This window comes from Carex rostrata, chromosome 22, assembly GCF_964058835.1.
Source record: "Carex rostrata chromosome 22, lpCarRost1.2, whole genome shotgun sequence".
NCBI lineage: Eukaryota > Viridiplantae > Streptophyta > Magnoliopsida > Poales > Cyperaceae > Carex > Carex rostrata.
In genome coordinates this window covers 3,025,744-3,045,735 of record NC_135939.1, presented here as the reverse complement: position 1 = coordinate 3,045,735, position 19,992 = coordinate 3,025,744, and the positions used below count along the sequence as shown (strand labels likewise).

The following is a 19,992-nucleotide window of genomic DNA, read 5'->3' as shown; positions in this document are numbered from 1 at the left end:
TATGTCAGGTTTATATGCTCATATATGAACACCAACTTTTCATATTTTTAGCTCAGAAGAAATTCAATTTAAATATCTATATAAGAGAGATTTCAAATTATAAATTGCGCGAGTGCATCGGTTTCCTTTAGAGGACGATTAGAATAGGTCAATTCAATTTCCCAAAGAGACGTTAGGAAAAAAAAATTTACATAATACAAGGCATTAGGAAAATCATGAAGAAAAATATGCAAAAACAAAGAAGCTCAATTTCCTTTACAGAGGATTTTTGTTTGAGATATGTATATGGAGAAAACACTGATAAATACTATGACAAATTGAAAGACCACATGTTCTAAAAATCTCAATTTCCTCAAACATCACATGAATTGTAGACCAAATATGAGTGTTTTTTTTTTTTTTGAAACCAAATATGAGTGTTTTTTTAATCATTATTTACTAAAATGCTAATACTTAATTCATTGATAATGTTGTTTTATCATGCCTAACTGACGGCCACAACACTAAAAGAATGTGATATTTCATCATTTGTTGCAAAAAGTGAAATGAGTAAAATTTGATATTCCTAGTGCGTAATTTAATCTGACAAATCCAACTGTTTTTGTTTGAAAAAACTACTCATATTTAAAATTTAATTAATTAGATTGAATATTGACTATCTCAACAAATATGTTTTAGATATGAAATTTGATAATAAATTATAATTAAATTTGAACCAACCATTGTATTATTCTTCTTCAAAATTTTGTTTATATACAACTTCAATAATATTTCGTCGTAAAATCATGTAGTATCTTATTAGTTTAATTTTTTTTCTATAACTTAATATCTATATATTATTAATAGTTACAATATGTCATATATTTTTTTTAAAATAATAATGAAAAACTGACTGCTAAAAAAATTGAATTCGATAATATTTATTTTGTAGTTAAATAATTACAGATTTAAAATGTTGTAACCATGATGAATCGAGAACCTAAACGATACATAATATACTTCTCTTGATTCTGGAAAAATACATTTACTGTGTACGAGAATTTTAATTGATAGGGGCTGAGGCATGTACATTAATACTCAACCCGATAGCCGAAAAAGAGCTTGTTGAATGTTGAATGTTGAGTGTTGAGTGTAATGTACCTAATATGTGAAACTAAAAGTATTAATACTATTATTATCTGTTAACTCGTTCATTAAACTGTAATACTTTTTAACAAAATAGATTTTCAAATTCTTATCCATTTTAAGGTGATAAATTTTTATCCATTCATTTGAAAATGTGCATGGCATCTTTCTCTCCATTCAACACTCTGATCTCCCACGATAAAATTCTCCAAAACCACAAGGAAAACCATGTGTTTGTTTACCATGTGATTTTGCTAATTTTATTGTAACCTATTTCATGATGGTATTTCAGAACCTTTTTTTGGAAAAAAAAAAACGAACTATCATAATTTACAGCTTTATAAAACCATCGATCCATTCTCAAATAGCAAAAGCAAAAAGACTTAGCAGTATATCACTAAATCATGATGTACCATTTTATCAAGTACATACACAATATGTTTTAATATCCAAAGGAATTCTGACAGTAAATACTAGGACCCAGTCACAAAAAAAATTAACTCATGTTCAACCACATAAAGGATTTATATCAGCGAGCTTCAAATTGAACAACTGCAAAAAATATCAACATATAAAAAAAAAAATTAGAATCTTCATATGATTAGGCTAATCAACCTAAAAAATAAAACATGATTTGTTGATGTAAGGTTTTTATAAGATCAGACATGAACACTCAACTTTTTTTTTTTTTATTTAAGTTCAAAAGAAATTCAATTTAAATATATGAGCCGGACAGTCTGGACACAGAGAGATTTCAAATTATAACCGGGACAAGTCAATTTGTTAAAGATCCATTAGGAAGAACTACCTAATGCTAGGTATAACACACTACTAGATTTTTTTTTTTTTTGCAAGGACAATAAAATGACTTGTTCCATGAGCCCACCCTTGAAAAAAAACCCTGAAATTGTCATTTTATGGGTATAACACACTACTAGTTTTTATGGGTATATTGGATATTATGTTATTTTAATGGAGAAATTGGTTATTTTAAAAGTTCGGCACTCTAGAAATTTTCTCTTTCAAAATTTATTGAATAGACTTCAAATGACGAATTCAAATTGTTCAAACCGATGTACTTTATAAGTGATGCGTTTACATACAAAACTAAAAAAATTGAATTCGATATATATTTTGCAGTTTAATAATTACAGATTAAAAATGTTGTAACCATGAATCAAGAACCTAAACGATACAGATACTCTCGTGATTATAGAAAAATACATTTATTGTGAATGAGAATTTTGATTGATTGGAGCTGATACATGTACACTAATGCTCATGACTATTAAAGATCTTATTGAATGTTGAGTGTAATGTACCTAATATGTGAAATTAAGGGCCTGTTTGGCTGCTGTAACAAAATTACTGTTCATGTGGGAAAAAAAATTCATTCGGATTGAATTTTTTTTCTCTCACGTGAACAGTAAAAATTGTTAGAAAAATATGAACTAACCAACTAATTTTAAATTTGAATTTTGATCAATGAAATAAATAACAATTATATTAAAAATATAATCAAGAATATAATTAAAACTTTATTACCCAGAGCTACAAAATGCGAACCTAAGGCAGCTTCTCGTCCTAAGCGCAGGAATAATCGGTTAAGCTTGCCCCAAGTTACGCCGGTATTCCTCTATCTGTGGGCACAATCGTGGTAGAGGTTGATGTAGCTTCTTTCAACAATGATAGCAGAATAATATGTTTTCTATAAAGAAAATATTTGTTTGTGGGAGAACAAAAATTGAGTTTTATGAATTATAGAGCTAAGAGAAGAGCCAAAGAATGTGAATTATTTGATGAATTATTGGATAACTTGCTCTTCAAATATTGTGTGTCATTTATAGACAAATAACATATACACAATTAAATCTGTGAATTTATGAAAATACCCATTCATTCTCTATTACTGTTTCTATATATTAAAGAAAATAACGTTCAAATAGCTATTTATTATACCTCAACACATATAGGTCAAAGACAACTAATCAACGGAATAAATAGCTATTCATGGCAAACAGAGAAAAGAATGTTTTACCATTTCTATTAGTGACAATTAATAGAATGAATGTCATTTAATTTAATTGTGCATCAATGAATCAAAGAAAATAGCTCCATAATTCATAAAATGTAAAATCGTTAATATTAAAAATAAGTATTTATTTAAATAAATTTTGTGTTTTCAAAATATATTTCTAACAAAAATTAGTTCAACAATTTTCAAATCTTATTCTCATTCCCTTTCATCTCATATCACCGAAGAGAGCCTAAAAGTAGTATTATTATTATGAGGAGGATTCAAATGCCTCCATGTTTTTGTGCCTCCATCATGCCTTCATCTCTCTCTATCATTTTTAAAGTTCAAACAGTCGATTCGAACCGCTCAACCTAACCTCCATACTAAAATATGTTTGGAGATCAAATTTTATATTTTTAAAAAAAAATTTACTATTTTTTTAGATAGGTACAAAATCAGTAAATCCGAACCATCTAAAAACAGTATTTTTGTACCTATCTAAAAAAATAGTAAAAAAAATTCCTAAAAATATAAAATTTGGTCTCCAAACATATTTTAGTATGGAGGTTAGGTTGAGCGGTTCGGATCGACTGTTTGAACTTTGAAAATGATGGAGAGAGATGGAAGCATGATGGAGGCACAAAAACATGGAGGCATTTGAACCCTTCTCTATTATTATTATTATTATCTGCTAATTCGTTTCCTAAACTATAGTACTTTATCCATTTCAAATTGTGTTATGCACAAACAGTGGATTGATGTAAGAAAATGTTAGATCCATCTAACCTAAATAATTTGAATAAAAATTAAAGTGTTATATTGTTAAGTTTTTCATTGTATCAAATTTAAAATTTTAGGACTTCTGATAAATCAAGTCCTTATTCTGACTATGGGATTAAATGTCTTAATTGCGTAAGAAGTTATAACCTTTCACATTAGAAGACAAATTTTATGGCGAATCAATTCAAACCTTTCACTTTAGCAATTTGGTCCCTCCAAAATCTGTGTTCATTTACAACACTAAAAACAATAAAAGAAATATCAAATTCGAAAGAAAAAAGAAAGCCACAAGGCTTGAAAGGCATTTTTACATTTGTACCCTCATAAAACACAAGAATTCAAATTCCTCCCTCAATCCCCGTCATAGCAGGAGGGCTAGCATTGGCAAGGCCTAGATCAGAGCTGACTTTAAAACAACCTGCTTCTTCAACCTCTCCAGTCAAGCACCACCACTCCTCTCCATTTCTCAGCACCATCGGACTAGGTGAAATTTCATCAAGAGACAATCTTGCCATCTCAGGAGGTAGCGATATCTGATCCATCTGTGCCATTGGTGCCTCAACCACTCGATCTGATGGCAGAGAGCTGGGTTTACGAGAAATGGAAGGTGCAGAGCTCACGGTTGGAGCAATCGAAGGTGGATATGCAAAGCTGAAGGGAAGCATCCCAGCTAAACCGTGCACTGTCAAATCCGGGCCATCAAATATACGAGGCGCTATAATCACAACCCCATTCGCTGTGACAATGCCAGATCCATTGATCATAGATAAGGAAACGGGGTGATCAGGTAGCAGAGAAGGCAATGCATCGGGAAATGGAGGGGTCAGTGACTGCAGCCGACCAATTGCCACGTGGTGGCGTAGCGAGCTGACATACAAATCAGCACGGGTTGATATATCAAGTGTGAAGAGGGATGGATCAGTCGGTGCGAAGAGGGTGAAGGAAGCAGAGTCGTTTGAAAGAAGGTCGGTGTAGAGATCTGAGGTGAGGATAGCGTTGCCAAAGAGTGTGTAGCCATTGGATCGAAGGGATGTGATAGCGGCATTGAGAGAGGTTTCTAAAATGGAGAGGGAAGGGGAGGGGAGAGTAAGGAGGAGGAGGAATGGGAGAAGGAAAAGAAGGCTCTGTTTCTCCTTTGCCATGGCCGATTGTTCTCTCTCTAGTCCTATTTTCTTGGAATGTGGTGGGGGTAAGAGAAGAGAGGGTTTTATAACAGAAACAACAGTCAATAGAGGGAGGGGGTCACGGGTTTATGGTTATTTGCGGGTTTGCCACTGAAGAGTTACTATTCGGCGGGAAATGATTTTTTTTCTTTCAGAAGTCAGAACTCTTTCTTTATACCTATACACCCTTTTTTATATTTGAAGAAAAGTCCTCAGGCAAACTTAATTACACCTACTATTTAAAAAAAAAAAAAAACATTTTTGCTAAATGCTAATTGGTTGGTGCATACATAAGACGAAGAAATCCTACGAGGCCTACATCACCCAAATCAGCCCAAAATTGGTCGGCCCAAAATAAATCTTCATACCCAACCCTCACGGACTGACGGTCTCGTCGTCGTCTTCGCATCCGGCTCATCTCTTCTTCTCCTCTCCTACTGGCTAGGGGTGAGTAAATCGCTCATAACTCGTGAGCCGCTCATAACTCGCTCATTAAAAGCTCGCCTAAACTCGCTCATTTATCCGCTCATTTAAACTCGCTCATTTATCCGCTCATTTAAACTCGCTCATTTATCCGCTCATTTAAACTCGCTCATTAACAACTCGCTCATTTACTTAATGAGCGAACATGAGCATGTCCCAACTCGCTCATAACTCGCTCATTAAGAATTTGCCACATCTAATCCCTGCCACATTTAATCCTATGTAATTATGTGTAACATCAAGCTTGCCTCATTAAGATTGATAGATAGTGAGCATAGTTTCATATTTAATCTTGTGTAATATAGTGAGCATAATGTAACATTTAATTATGTGTAATATACTAATATTCATAGTTTCATATTCATTTTTTTTTGTAAATCGACAGAATCAAAACCTCCGCCTAAAGTCCAAAACAAGTAATAGTCATAACAACTCGCTCATTTAAATGAATTATGACAATTTGTTGGATTTTGTTATGATGACTTTTAACAAATTTTGTTATGCGTGAGCACATTATATAATTATGTTATGAGTCATAAGTCATAACTCGTGAGCCGCTCATAACTCGCTCATTAAAAACTCGCTCATTTACAACTCGCTCATTTATCCGCTCATTTAAACTCGCTCATTAACAACTCGCTCATTTACTTAATGAGCGAGCATGAGCATACCCTAACTCGCTCATGCTCGCTCATTAATCACCCCTACTACTGGCCACACGCCCACACCTTTCCTCGACGCGAGTCGAACTCACCGAGACGCAACTTCTCGATCCGGCCGTTGTTCATGGGTTACTGGAGCAAGCTTCCTAGTGGTGTTTTGGAAGAAATAGCAGAGAGATTAAGCCACCGGGATCTTGCACATTTCGGGGCTGTTTGTAAATTTTGGCGCTCGCTTTATTTCGATAACCTATCTCGGCTTCCCAAAGGTATCCCATTATCTCTTTGCTATCCTTGACCTATTGGGGTTCCTATACTTCTCCTGTCATGCAAACCAGATTCAGATTCGCGCAGGTATGCTTGCTCGAGGGATGAATTGGTGGATCGAAGGATATATCTCCCGGAAGCCGTGAATAAATGGATCTGTGGGTCCAATTGGGGCTGGTTAGTGATGTCTGGCTTTCGGGGCAAAGAGGTTTCTCTTTTAAATCCATTAACTAGATGTCAGATTCAACTTCCTTCCTTGGAAGGCTCATTCTGTTCTATCACGAAAGCAATTATTTCATTGGATCCCACATCCCACCGAAACGAGTGCATAGTAATGGCAATTATTATGAATTGTTTGTGGTTTTGCAAAATCGGAGGTGACAAATGGACAAAAACTAAGGGTTGTATCAGAGAAATCCAAGATGTTGTGCTTTATCAGGAGAAATTCTATGCGGTTACCAAGGACGGATCATTGGTTTCTTATTGCGGGAAAGATCCAAATGCTGAGACCAAAATTCTGATTTCCCAAGTGCAACACTGCCCGTATTCTAGAAGGTATTTGGTTGCTTCTGCTGGAGGCCTTTTGCAAGTGTTGAGGGTTTATATACGACGATAAAAGAACAAAAACCGCTGGGGGGCCCACCAATCATATGATAATTAACCCCGTATTGACTCGACAAAGACCAAAATTAATCAAACTTTCAGATTTGAGGTCATGGAGTTTGTTGAGAGCAATTCATCATCTGTTACTGTTACTGTTGCTGTTACTAATTGTGAAGGGACCTCAGAAATCAACTATCACTGGTCTGAATTAGAGAGCTTACATGATCAATCGCTCTTTTTAGGGTATAGCACCTCACTGTCGGTACCGGCATCTTTGTGCCCTAGTCGCATAGGCAATCGTATCTATTTTACTGATGACCATCACGATGATCATGTTTCAAACTTTTTTTTCACTAATTCTCAAGGTCAAGCATGTCATGATTCTGGGGTGTTCAACTTTGAAGATAAAAGCTTAAAAAATTATCATCCGAACGATCCGTCCAATCTCATGCCATCAGTTTGGGTCACACCAAATCCATGGTAGATCATATTAGATTATTAGTTTGGGGGCGGTGTGGGGTGTTCAGGTAATGATATTTTAGTTCTCTCAACTGTTATTGTAATTTCAATGGTATTATTGTCATGTTGATTCGAACGTGAAATAAACTCTCTTTTTCTGTTTCGCTTTCTCTGGCTTCTTTTATATATTTTTTTATGAGCCTATTCATTGTGTATTTAAAACAGTTTGATGCATGTTCCACTCAAGGTAGCATTTTCTTCTAATCTCAATTTAAGATTACATTAGCTTGAGCAACCGAAAGGCTGGATATTAATTTTTCTGAATGCCTGTTTTTCAACTTTTTTATTTTACTGTTTATAATTTTGTAAAATTCATTTTTTTCTAGGATAAAGTGATCTCTTCCCTGCAAGCCTAGGCAATTACTTTTATAGGCAATAATAAATGCAAAAAAAAGTAATTAAGCTTGAATTTAAAAAAAATATAATAATAACATCCACCTTAGTTATTTCTTCGCTTGCTTGGTAACCACTGATTTAAAGCACTAAGTACCTGTTTGGTGATGCTTTTTTAGGCCTCCTTTGGACAATTATACCCTCGTAAAGGTGAGCTCCTTATAGCATCCTTTGGCTTCTGGTAGAGGACCTCAAGAAGAACTCTTGTTGGTTGAGGACCAGCCAACTTGTACAGTAGCAGTCTATGAACCATTCTAATTTATTATTGTGTGAACTATTCTAATTCTGATACTATCCAGTGTTTAACTCAATCAGAATTATAGTTTGATTTTGTAGAAATAGTTAAACTTCTGAATTTCTGGAAATTAATGAGGGCCTTTAATAGTTATTCTAATTTCTTTCATATTGCTTTCATAGTTATTCTAATTCCTGCTTCGAATTACTTGATACTGGTGATTTTCTTTTTTCTTTTTGACAATCTGTGAATTGCTTTCATAATTTTTTTTATTATGTTAGTTTCTTTTTGAACTATTTGTGGCCAGAGATTGATTTGTCAATGTTTCTTTTTAAAATCCACAACAAATAAATCCGATTTCTTTTTGGTCCAGATTTCTCAGTTAATTGTGAAAATTGCTGAAGTATGAGATTCGTTCTTGAATTGGATACAGACATGTTTTGTCTTGGTCATGTTACTGAACAAACTCAAATAATATGCACATAGAGCAAGTCAACAAGTACCACTGTTGGTTGAGATGTGGTTGTTTTGATTTCTGGTAACTGTGTGATTCCAATTATTTTACGGTTCAAATTTGAATCGCAAACTTACAGCATACACTTAATCTATTTTGTGTCTTGCTTATTCAGTTTATAAATTGCTTCTCACTCTTAAATTTTTGTTGCTACATTTTTAATAAAATTTATTTAATGCAGTAAATGTTGGTTTTATTAACTTAATCAAAATTAACATAATCATATATATAAACCAAGTTGTAACGTTATTTAGCTTTCATAATTGCATTTTTTACATAACAAACATATACTTCATTCATATTAAGTTTTCATTCTTAATCCTACCATCTCATCGATCATATCTTCCTTAACAAAGATTAAATTTTAATTCCCACTCATTAGAGGACTGTCTAACAATCCCTAATGTATTAAGTGTCTTCTCCGTGAAGTCAATCTAATAATATAATATGACATTTTATAATATTTGGTCATTTAAAAAAGCATGATATAAACTTAAATCTATTTTAATCACTTTAAAAAAACATGAAGTTTATTCAATTTAAAAAATAATCATGATCTATAAACTTACCATAAAAATTATAGCGTTATGTGCTATAGTGCGTTATGGCGGCGCAATATGGACATAGTGCTGCGATAACACTATTTAAATCTTTGATATATATATGAAGCCATTAATTTTTTTTTCCCCTTTTTCAGGATTGTTTTGCAACCTTGTTAAGTTTTATGTAACTTATTGTAGATAGTAACCTACACCTCTGGAATTTGAGGGAAGAAAAAATAAAAATAAAAATAAAAACAGAGAGAAAAGGTTTCTATAGAGAATTTACAACTTTTATCTTATCATGATCTTGACATTCTGGTACAATGGCGGATTCTTTGGTCCAATAATTCAATGTGTTGTTTAGACTTAGATGGATCATAGCCTTTTTGGGCCAGAAAATTTAATGCAAATTGAAATGAAGGAACAAAAGCCTTATTTTGAGCTAAAGATAAATATAAAATAGGGCCCACACTTGCGCAAGCTTGTTCCTTCAATTTTTGATGTTCTTTTCTGACCAGTAAAGCATTTCTCCTACAGAATTCTACTTTGACCAGTAAGCTAAAAACATATTTATCCAAAATTAAAAAATATATAAAAAGTAAGAACATCAGAGACCGGTCAAGAGAAGACGAGAAAATGGAAATTGTGAATAAAAACACACGTGCTTCAGTTGCAATATAGTTAACATGCTTTCTGTGAGCTGAAAGCCTGAAAGAACGGAAGAAATTATTTATTTATTTAACACGATTACAATCTTCTCAATTATTCCAACGGGAAAGCGAAGAAGAAGATGAATTTGCCACCTTTTGTGCCGCCTCTGCATGTTAATAGAAAATGATATGAACCATCCAGTCCGCCACCCAAATTTGTTTCTTCCTAAATAAATAACATTTACCTGAGTAGCTATGCAATATGAATCGGGGATGACAGCATGTCAAAGGAATACCAAACAATTATAGTGTTTTTTTTTCAAAGATTGGAGCATTTTCATTTCAACGATTGAAATACATTTTTAAATAACTGTTAATTATTTTTTTTATAAATGAAAGCTTTTAAAATTTCTAAATTTTTACATTTGTAAAATTAATTTTAAAATTTCTATTAAACCACATCAGATTAGAAATCATATATTCTAAATAAATAAGTATGTCATACTAGCAATACTCATTATAAATGTATATATTCATAAAGATTATAGGTATAACATCAGTGTCATTCAATTCTATATAATATCAATTTCAAAATATGAATCTACTTCAAATAGTGAATCTAAATTGTTCAAGCTTATCTATTTCATTAGTTGTGAGTTTACATGCAAAATTTATAATTTTTCAAATTTGTTTAATATCAAGTCAAGCTGTCAAATGTGAGTGCTTTTAAGTTAATTTTAATGAATTTATTTTTTGACATTCTTGACCGCTTGATCTGATACTAAAATAACTAAAAAAAAATAAAATTTATGCATGTAAACCTATGTTGTATGGATACGGGTACGGGTATCATATTGGATACGATACGTATACGACAATACAACAATTTTAAAAAATTTAGGATACGATACTTCTATTACATATATTATTTTTTATTAATTTATATATTGTATTTAGATAATTATAAATTAAATCAAAATTTGTATGAAAAATAAAGACTTCATCTAAGTTAAATACTATATTTACTGGAACTTGTCATATATGATGCTCTAGTGCAGTGGTTAATGATTTTGACTCTCAAATAGGAGGTCCCAAGTTCGAATTACGCTTCCAGTAGAAAAAAAATTGCTCCGGTCCACATGCACGTATCCGGCCGTGTCCCAACTGTATCGTCCTTTTCGAGCTGTGTCAGCACGTTTCAACTCGATATCGGAGACTGTATCAATAGGGTAGGGACACGCCTGTACGTATTGTGGCCGTGTCAGAGGAGTGCCGACGTCGAATACGTGTCAGACATGGGTATGATCACTATCCAGAACTCCAGAAGTATCAGGGTAGCATAGATGTAAACACACCACTCATAAAAATAAATCAATTTAAATGATGTGGATTAGTCATTTCAAGTCTATCTAATAAATTTGGGAGTTGGTGTCGTATGACACCGATACCATACTAGTTAGACTCATTTATAATATAAAATAATTTGATTTACTCGTGTTATGTGTGTATTTTGTATTTTAGAAATTCGATGTAATAATAAATGAGGAGGGTACAAATGTCTCCATTTTTTTGTTCCTTCATCATACCTGCATTTTTAAAAATTTTAATAGTTTAAAATCTAAAACTTAAAAGTCAAAATAAAACCGAGAGATATGATCTATTTTATTTTTTTCTATGTGCTCATAAAAAATTATCACATTTCAGTTTTATTTTTATGTGAATCAATAAGTTGAAAAATCAACGTCTCTAAATTATTCACACTAGTACATTTTTTAAAAGCTCTTGATGACAACTAAAATAAAATTGAAATGATAATTTTTTACACGTGCATAGATAAAATGATGTAGATCATATATAAGTAAATCTTAAGTTTTAGATTTTGAGTTATTAAACATTTTAAAAATGAAGATATAAACACCGGCTGAGAAGTAATCTGGACCGTTATTATGGTAATGGTAAGTGTCAAATAATTCCTTCTTATGGTACCGGGGAGGATTTAAATTCATGTAGTTGTCGGGTAGTTCTTTCAAGTCTCTAGTGTCAGGTCCTGTTCGGCAGTAAAATGCGAGTTACTATTCATGTAGAAAAATAATTTTTTTTTTCAATGCAAACATTAATTTTTATTTCAAAATTTTTGATTTCTAATGTCATTTCTATTCCCAATAGCCCTGCGGAATAGGACCTCAGTGTGTACACAGACATTGAAGTCAAATTCAATTGTCAACAACACCTCTCTTTTTTCTGGGTCCCACTTGAGACGTTTCCAAATTACTCAAATCAGCAACAACGCGGAAATGAAGGAATGCGTATCCTCTGCGTTAACTCAAAAGGGAATCTTTTGAGTTAATGAATCTAAACCGTATAATTTTAAATGGAGCCAATCTGCAACTTGCTTATAACATTTGGGGTCTTTTAATTTTAGTGCAAATCTAGTGTGCACGAATTTTAAAACAGATCGAATGGTTAAGATTCATTAACTCAAACGATTCCCTTTTGAGTTACTGCAGAGGATACGAATTCGAAATGAAGAAGGCCTTCTTTGAACCGAACAAAGTTTAGTTTAACAAAAGCAGGAGAGAACCGCTCCACACTGCTAATGGCCTACAGTAAGGCTCTCTCTCTCTATCCATTTCTCTCTCTCTCTCTCTCTCTCTCTCTTGAATCCTTTACCAGATTTTTATATTATAGTATTGAGGGCTTGAGGTCGTCACAAGAGTTTGCTAACTGATGACAAAATCTACAGAATTTCTCAAAAAATTGATGAACCCGTTCAGGAGATCAAATCGCGGTGAGAGTTCAAGTCCCATTTCTCCAATCAAATATTTCGTTCGAATTTTTGCTCTAATCAAGTTGAATCTGGGAATAACAGCTAGAAAGGGGGACGAAGAAGATCTTGAAGCAATAGCAGCGAAGGAGCAGAAGGTTTTTAGATACGAGACTTTAGTGGCCGCCACTCGAAATTTCAGCCTGAAGAATAAGCTCGGCGAAGGTGGATTCGGTCCAGTATTCAAGGTAACTTAATTAATTCTTCTATAAATAGTTCGCATGAAAACAATTTGAGACTGTTTGAAATTGAAATTTCGATTGAATTTAGGGGCAATTGCTGGATGGAAGGGAGGTGGCGGTGAAGAAGCTTGGGGCCGCATCAAGGCAAGGTGCGAAGGAGTTTCAAAATGAGGCGATGCTTCTTTCAAGAGTACAACATAGAAATGTTGTGAATTTGTACGGGTATTGTACACATGGCGATGATAAGCTACTGGTGTATGAGTACGTGACAAATGAGAGCCTGGATAAATTGCTCTTCACCTCAGGTATTTTTTTCCCCTTTTTATTACTGTTTTTGCAAAATTTGACTCGCCATTGTTGCTATTTTAATTTTCTTCAAATGAGTATTTTAGATTGTAATTAAGCATTAAATCGCATTGAGCAGACTTAGAATTTTATTTTGCAATTACTCAATTTCTGGATTTTTGCACATTGAAAAAATTTACCTTCTTTCTATAGTAAGGTATGAAACAAATTCCTGTAAAGTTTGGCCTTTGTTCCTTCTCTCAGATCAATCTTCCACTTTCTTTATGTTTTTCTCTTGTTTTCATGTTTTCGTTTCTATTTTTCTTGTTTGACTCTTTTGCTACGTACGTCAGGTAAGCAGTCAGCATGAGGTAAGCGCAAATTGGGATATTATTAGTCTCCATTTCAACTTATCCAACAGAAACCAGTCAATCGGAAGAAAGTTCTCCTTTTCACTGTTTCCCTCAGCCCAGGCATCTCTCTGAGTTCATTCCATATCTGCCCCAAATAATTACGTTCGCATGGATTTACTTTCTTGTCAACAATATCCTCCCTTTTAGAAAACGGAGGCTTCCTTTTTTTTCACTAACTGGAGAGTACTTTCCAACTAATTAATTAACTAGGGCTGACCGGTGGCTAACCTTTCTAAACCGGTATTGAGGTTTCGTGCTTCGCCCGTAGTCTCGTGCTGTTATACCAACCATTTCTCAATTTTTCGTCAATTCTCCCTTCTTTTTTCGTCAATTTTTCTCAATTCGTGCGCTCTCATCCTTTTCCTTTCCTTTCTCAGCTATGTTTTTTTCCTTCCCGGTCTCCCGAATCTGAGCCGTGATGTTCGCTATCTTGGCCATTTGGATGGATAGCATCCAATTTTGACTAAAACTAGACATTTGTTCCCAGTCCAAAACAATTTAATATTTGCCTTCGCGTCTCGTAAGGAAGTGAACAATAATTTATTGTGGCTCTTTGTGTGTATACAGGGGCGGGCGGATTTACTCTAGCACAGGGGTAGCCGGCCTCTGAATTTTGAATTTTAGTGGTGATTTATTGGTACCGATCGATTTTGTCTCTTTCTGAAATTTTTTTTGTCCCCTTCTGAATGTTTGATTTATAATTTAAGTTAAATTTAGTATTAAAATCAAAATAATTTTTTTGAATTATAATTAGTAATATTAATTATAAGTTATAGGATCATAAATTATAAGTTAGAATATTGAAAAATATAAGTCAAAATATTATTTTTTATCGAGTACCCAATTAGTTAATTGGTTTAAATCCGATAAGTTATTTAAACTTGATTTGATATTTTTTTGACTCCACGAAATTTTGAGTCAACTCCTATGCATACACCTGTACAATAGACTTGCGAATTACAATTTCCCTTCATGTAGACGTTATTTTTTTATTTATAAAGAGTTAAATGTGATTTTTTATTTGGGTGGTACTGAGTCAAATATGAATAGGCGGCAAATAGTTTGACAAAGACATAAATGTTTATTAGCGTGAAGAGACTTGTTTCATTTTTGTAATCGCTAATTCAAAGCTTTCTATATTGATTGAGTTGGTATCAAGGTTACCACTCGAAGTTTGGCTTAATCTGCTCGGTTTTGCAAAAATACAATTAAATAAGATGAATTTCATTCACAATTTTTCAAAAAATACAAAGAAAAAATACTTTGAGACTAAGTTTTTTTTTTCCCAAAAATTGTTATGGCAACGTGATGTTACTTTTACATTACTTCCTATACTAGGCAGATGATTTAAATGACTTAATAGTTAACTTATTATTCAAGTAACTGAAAGTAAACAAAACTCTTCATTGTATGAAAAGTCTCAATTTGCTTTTAATTCAACATACATGTATGTAACTAAATTTTGATCTGGCACTTGGTGATTTAATTGGACAGGTAATGGAACAACATTATGTTGAGAATTATCAATGACTCCTTTCAAATTGAAAGTTATACACTAAACAGTAAACATTGACCTGGTCCTATTACCGTACTAAATGGGGCTTGACCTAATGAGTTCATCAGGTTGCTTCTCACTCTTTCTTTTTCTTTTTTCAATGGGAAGTTGTTAGGCACGTTTTTAGTTATTTGAATGCTGGTCTTGGTACGTTTATCTTATTTTTAAAACAATATATATACCTTTAGATGTAATTTTCACTTTTCAAGTGTTAACCTTGTGCTTGCATGCAAAGCCACCCAAATTATAATATTTTCCAGTCTTTTGACCGTTTTTTTGTTTGTTTGTTTTATCTTTGTCAAAGTTATGTGGGTTCCATCTCTTTTTTGTGAGGATCCACTTCACCCACCCAAGAACGGTACAATCCGTGGAAAATACTCTGTGTATTGTCGGATCTATTCAACTGAAAAACGAAAAGTCCTATCAAATTTTAAATGTGCACAGCTGTCACAGTGTCACCAGGCTTGCAAGTTGCAATCGCAAACACTTCACCTCGGATGCTGAGCTAGTGGTTGAAAATAATTTATCTTTCAGTGTAGTACTGTTCCTTGCCTTTATTACACGTACTTTGGATACAACCACCATCCTCATATCCATGAATTCGTATCCTCTGAGATATCTCAAACTTTGCGTGACTTTATGGAAAATCCTAACCGTTTAAATACGTTCTGCACGAATCTCAAAGCACACATAATACTAACCCCTACATCACCCCCGAATAGGCACCGGACACGTCGGTCACGCAAAAGTTGAGATATCTCAGAGGATACGCACTCCATATCCATATCATATGCAATAGATAGCAGCTAGATCTCCTGAGTCTCTCTGTAAAACAACTTCATGTTGTTTCTCTTTGCGTTGTGTAAAGTGTAGTAATAAATGTTAACCTTACACCAATGTCAGTTATTCTGTGTAGTTAACCTTCGAGAAGGTCCCTTTTAATAAAATTATTGTTGTATTCTGCCTTAGACACGTTGCTTCCTACAATTATTGACTCCATTGACCTGAGTATTGACTGAGTTGGCTCGCTCTAGGCTTTTGCTTTTAATAATAATTGGTAGTGGCTACCGGCTAACCTTTTTTTCTTTGAATAATTGGTGGTTCCTAACTGACAAACCCTTGTTTCTCATATCTATCACCTACCCCACTAATTTGTTTTGCCTTTTTTATTATTATTACCAAATCTTTGCTACAAAAAACATGTAATTGCACCTAGCTTCTGTTATACTAGTACGAATTTCTGTGCTTACACAATATTCCTGGTAATTTTTCATAGTTTGGATGCATCAATACTGACATAATAATTTGACAACACAAGTTCAGTATTATTGATTAATAAACAGAACATCGTGACATTTTTTTCAATTAATCAGTCAATCATACGATTGCATTATTAACAATAAGCATTATAATTAACACATGGATTTTAATCCACAGTGAGGGGAAGTGGCGATGAGTCAAGGCAACTGGCAGCAAAACGAGCCGAGCTGAACTGGCAAAGGCGTTATGATGTGATCATGGGCATAGCACGAGGCCTACTGTACCTGCACGAAGATGCTCACACCCCCATAATCCACCGAGATATCAAGGCAAGCAACATCCTACTAGATGATAGGTGGTGTCCCAAAATAGCTGATTTTGGCATGGCAAGATTGTATCCCGAGGGGCAGACGCATGTGAACACACGTGTGGCAGGTACCAATGGATACATGGCACCGGAGTACCTGATGCATGGGTCCCTCTCTACAAAGGCTGATGTGTTCAGCTTTGGTGTGCTTGTTCTTGAGTTGGTTTCTGGCCAGAAAAATTCGAGTTTTGCTCCTCCAATTGGATTTGATGCACAGAATCTGCTTGAATGGGTGAGTAATTTAAAATGGATGTTGTTAATCATCGCATATAGCTGGATGCATTAATGCCTGCTGGCTTAACCTGCAAAAAAAAAAAAAAAAAACAGTCAGCACATAATATTAAATAAGTTGGTTGTATATTTTTGTTGGTTCAATTTAAATTTATCGGTACAAATGGGAAATAAATCTGCTACGATTCTAAGGAGGAACCTGCTTTTCGAAATCCAAACACTCATTTATTTAGAGATTCGTGCAAGAAAATCAACTGTTTTTGGAATTCGTGCGTTTTAAAATATTAATGGTCAGATTTGAAAAGGAGGTCCTACAATTCTTGTTGGAATCGTAGCAGATTTATTCCGTACAAATGTACCTGTTCATCATAAATTCTTTACCCCTTCAGATTCTACGCGTAAAGAAATAGTAATTGACAGGACCAGGGGTCCATTTGAAACAGTCAGCACATGATATTGTACTAGGTTATACTGTGCCCCCTTCTATAGAGTTATTGTTGAATCTTCAACTTTCATAAACTAACCTTCTCTGGAAGGTACCTACACGCTACACGTTTCTTTATCTACTCCATGAGAAAATGGAAGTCAAGTTGAATTTAAAAGAATTTAGGTTCCATACATAAGAAATTGAATATGATGTGACAGAATTAGGGGGATGTTTGAAAGGTAATTTGCACTTCCCTTTCTGTGTGCATATAATCAATCATATCTGACCCGATAAGAGGTTTTATTGAATATTCAACTGTAATAGAGTAACCTCCTCAGGAAGGTACCTACATGTTTCTTTATTCACCCCTTGAGAAATGCAACTCAACTTTAGGCATTTTATTTCGTAGGACACCTATTCATGTTAATTTTCAATCTTCAGAAAAATATCAAACAAAAATGAATATCTCACTTGTACAATTTGTTTATTTTATAATCATGAATTGGCATCTTCTTATTTTTAACTCATTACCTATGCATGTGACAGGCTTGGAGGCTGTACAAGAAAGGGCAGAGTGATCAAATGCTGGACCCTGCACTAAAAGACGGCGCAGTACCAAACCAAGTTGCTGTGTGTGTGCAAATAGGTTTACTCTGCACACAGGCTGACCCCAAAGTACGACCCGACATGAAGCGGGTGGTGGTTATTCTATCAAAAAAACCGAGTCATTTGGAAGAGCCCAGTCGACCTGGTGTAGCTGGTTCAAGGTACCGGCGTAGAGCCTATGGTTCAGGGGGTGAATCATCTACAAATACCAATCTGAGTGAAACCTCGACCTCTACACCTACTTGTTCTGCTTCTGGTTCTACTTCTTTGGCAAATAATACAGCTACTGCATCAAGTAGTCACGCGACTAGACGAGGCAAAGGGTCAGGATCTCGTCAAGAAGATGTTTATACTGAGAAATAGCACGATCACATTTTTTTTTTTTTTTTTTTTGTGTTAGTGAGTTCATTTTTTTATTAATTGTAAAATAGTTTAGAGTAGTTTTGTTATTTTTTTTTCTCAGAGCTCTTGTAATTTGTAAATATAGTCCCATGAAAGAATTGTGTAATGTCTTATTTTTTACGAGGGGAGCGAGAGGGTTTTGCAAAGTGACTTGTTCGCCAACCAAGTTTGGGGACAATTTTGTAGACAAATAATACCTTCCATGAGTTCCCCTAGCTGAAATTGTTGATTGCTTGTGTAACATTTTTCTTTTCTTTTTGTGTGTGGATTGAATGGACACCTCGAGGCTCATTTTAGAATTTTAGGTCATCAATAGCAATAGCCCACTATGATAATCAACGCTTTGTTTTGTTCAATTTGCTAATTACCAATTGGGATTTTCTGGACTATTAAGCCACTGTTTCCTGACTGGAAGCGCTTGTGATGGCATCCAGGGACAAAAATTACTGCCGAGCAATGGCACAGTAGCGTAACTGGAAATTACAAAAAAAATTCGCCTTAGCAAACAATTTCAACAATCCTCTAATATGAACTGAAATAAGTTATGTTTCAGTCCAATTTTGTTTAATTTTTGGTTTTTGAAAGTATAACTTGCAATGACATTAAATTATTGAATGAACTGAAAATAAAATAATTGAAGTTAAAAATCAAATAATCAAATAATCAGGAATGCTATCTCCTTTAAGAAAGTTAAATATCAGTTTTGATTTGTGTATGTTAGTATCATTCCTCACGAGTTACTAGACTTTCAAAAATTACATATCTCCTTTAAGAAAGTCATAAGAAGGTAATGGAATGACAATTACGAGCATCCAAGGTATTTAATTTTGTACCCAAATTGGGACTTGTTAATTTAAGGAAAAGAAATAAGTTATACTGACAATATATTAATTTGACTAGTAGAATTAGGATATTTTTAGACTCATTCTTAATGAGTTTAATTTTAAAATTTGTTGTATGGATTTCAAACGACAAATCTAAACCGTTGAAACTGATTTATTTCATAAAGTGATGTATTTACATGCGTGATTTATAAATTAATTTAGTACAAAGTAAAACGGTAAAAAATAATAATAAATAATGCATGCAAATTAACTTGTGAATCTTCTTTTTTGACCACTTAATTTTATACTAAATTAATTTGAAAATGAATAAATCTTGCATTTAAACATATCACTCATAAATAGATTAATTTTAATATTTTGGATTTATTGTTTGAAGACCCATCCGAATATTATACTCATTAGAGAATTTGGTGAGCTTAAGACCATCCTAGTTCTATTCTAATTTGACACTATACATTAATTTTTGAAGAAGAAATGTGCAAGTCACGCTTCCAGATTCCATTAAAAGAACACCAATATTGTCAGGTAAATTACAAGTAAAGAGTTTAAAAAAAAAAATGACATAATATAAACATAATATAAGAAAAGAGAAATTTAATTTATTTTGTAAAGTAAAGTTAAAACTACGGATTCGACGACATATAA

General features: G+C 33.6%; 2 protein-coding genes across 3 annotated transcripts; one reads left to right on the top strand and one right to left on the bottom strand.

The window, feature by feature from the left end:
* Positions 1–4,239: 4,239 nt before the first annotated feature.
* Positions 4,240–5,064, bottom strand: LOC144573739 (fasciclin-like arabinogalactan protein 19). Its single transcript, XM_078323489.1, has one exon. It carries the CDS (start codon positions 5,062–5,064, stop codon positions 4,261–4,263), a length of 804 nt encoding a protein of 267 aa, XP_078179615.1. The 3' UTR covers positions 4,240–4,260.
* A 7,513-nt stretch (positions 5,065–12,577) lies between these two features.
* LOC144573894 (Protein kinase superfamily protein) lies at positions 12,578–18,722 on the top strand. Of its 2 annotated transcripts, none has more exons than XM_078323673.1 (5): positions 12,578–12,738; positions 12,820–12,962; positions 13,045–13,261; positions 16,647–17,068; positions 18,041–18,722. In XM_078323673.1, the coding sequence occupies exons 1-5, from the start codon at positions 12,678–12,680 to the stop codon at positions 18,461–18,463; spliced, it is 1,266 nt and encodes a 421-aa protein (XP_078179799.1). In that variant the 5' UTR covers positions 12,578–12,677; the 3' UTR covers positions 18,464–18,722. The 2 variants fall into 2 exon arrangements, with proteins under 2 accessions (XP_078179799.1, XP_078179798.1); XM_078323672.1 differs by having other exon boundaries at positions 12,578–12,744.
* The last annotated feature ends 1,270 nt before the right edge of the window (positions 18,723–19,992 follow it).

What these genes read in the sequence shown, in the direction of transcription:
- LOC144573739 (XM_078323489.1), bottom strand. Translation starts at nt 5,064, where the DNA reads ATGGCAAAGGAGAAACAGAGCCTTCTTTTCCTTCTCCCATTCCTCCTC.
- LOC144573894 (XM_078323672.1), top strand. Translation starts at nt 12,678, where the DNA reads ATGACAAAATCTACAGAATTTCTCAAAAAATTGATGAACCCGTTCAGG. An exon ending in TAAATTGCTCTTCACCTCAG is followed by an intron (nt 13,262 to 16,646) that starts GTATTTTTTTCC and finishes TTTAATCCACAG; the next exon opens with TGAGGGGAAGTGGCGATGAG. An exon ending in CACAGAATCTGCTTGAATGG is followed by an intron (nt 17,069 to 18,040) that starts GTGAGTAATTTA and finishes TGCATGTGACAG; the next exon opens with GCTTGGAGGCTGTACAAGAA.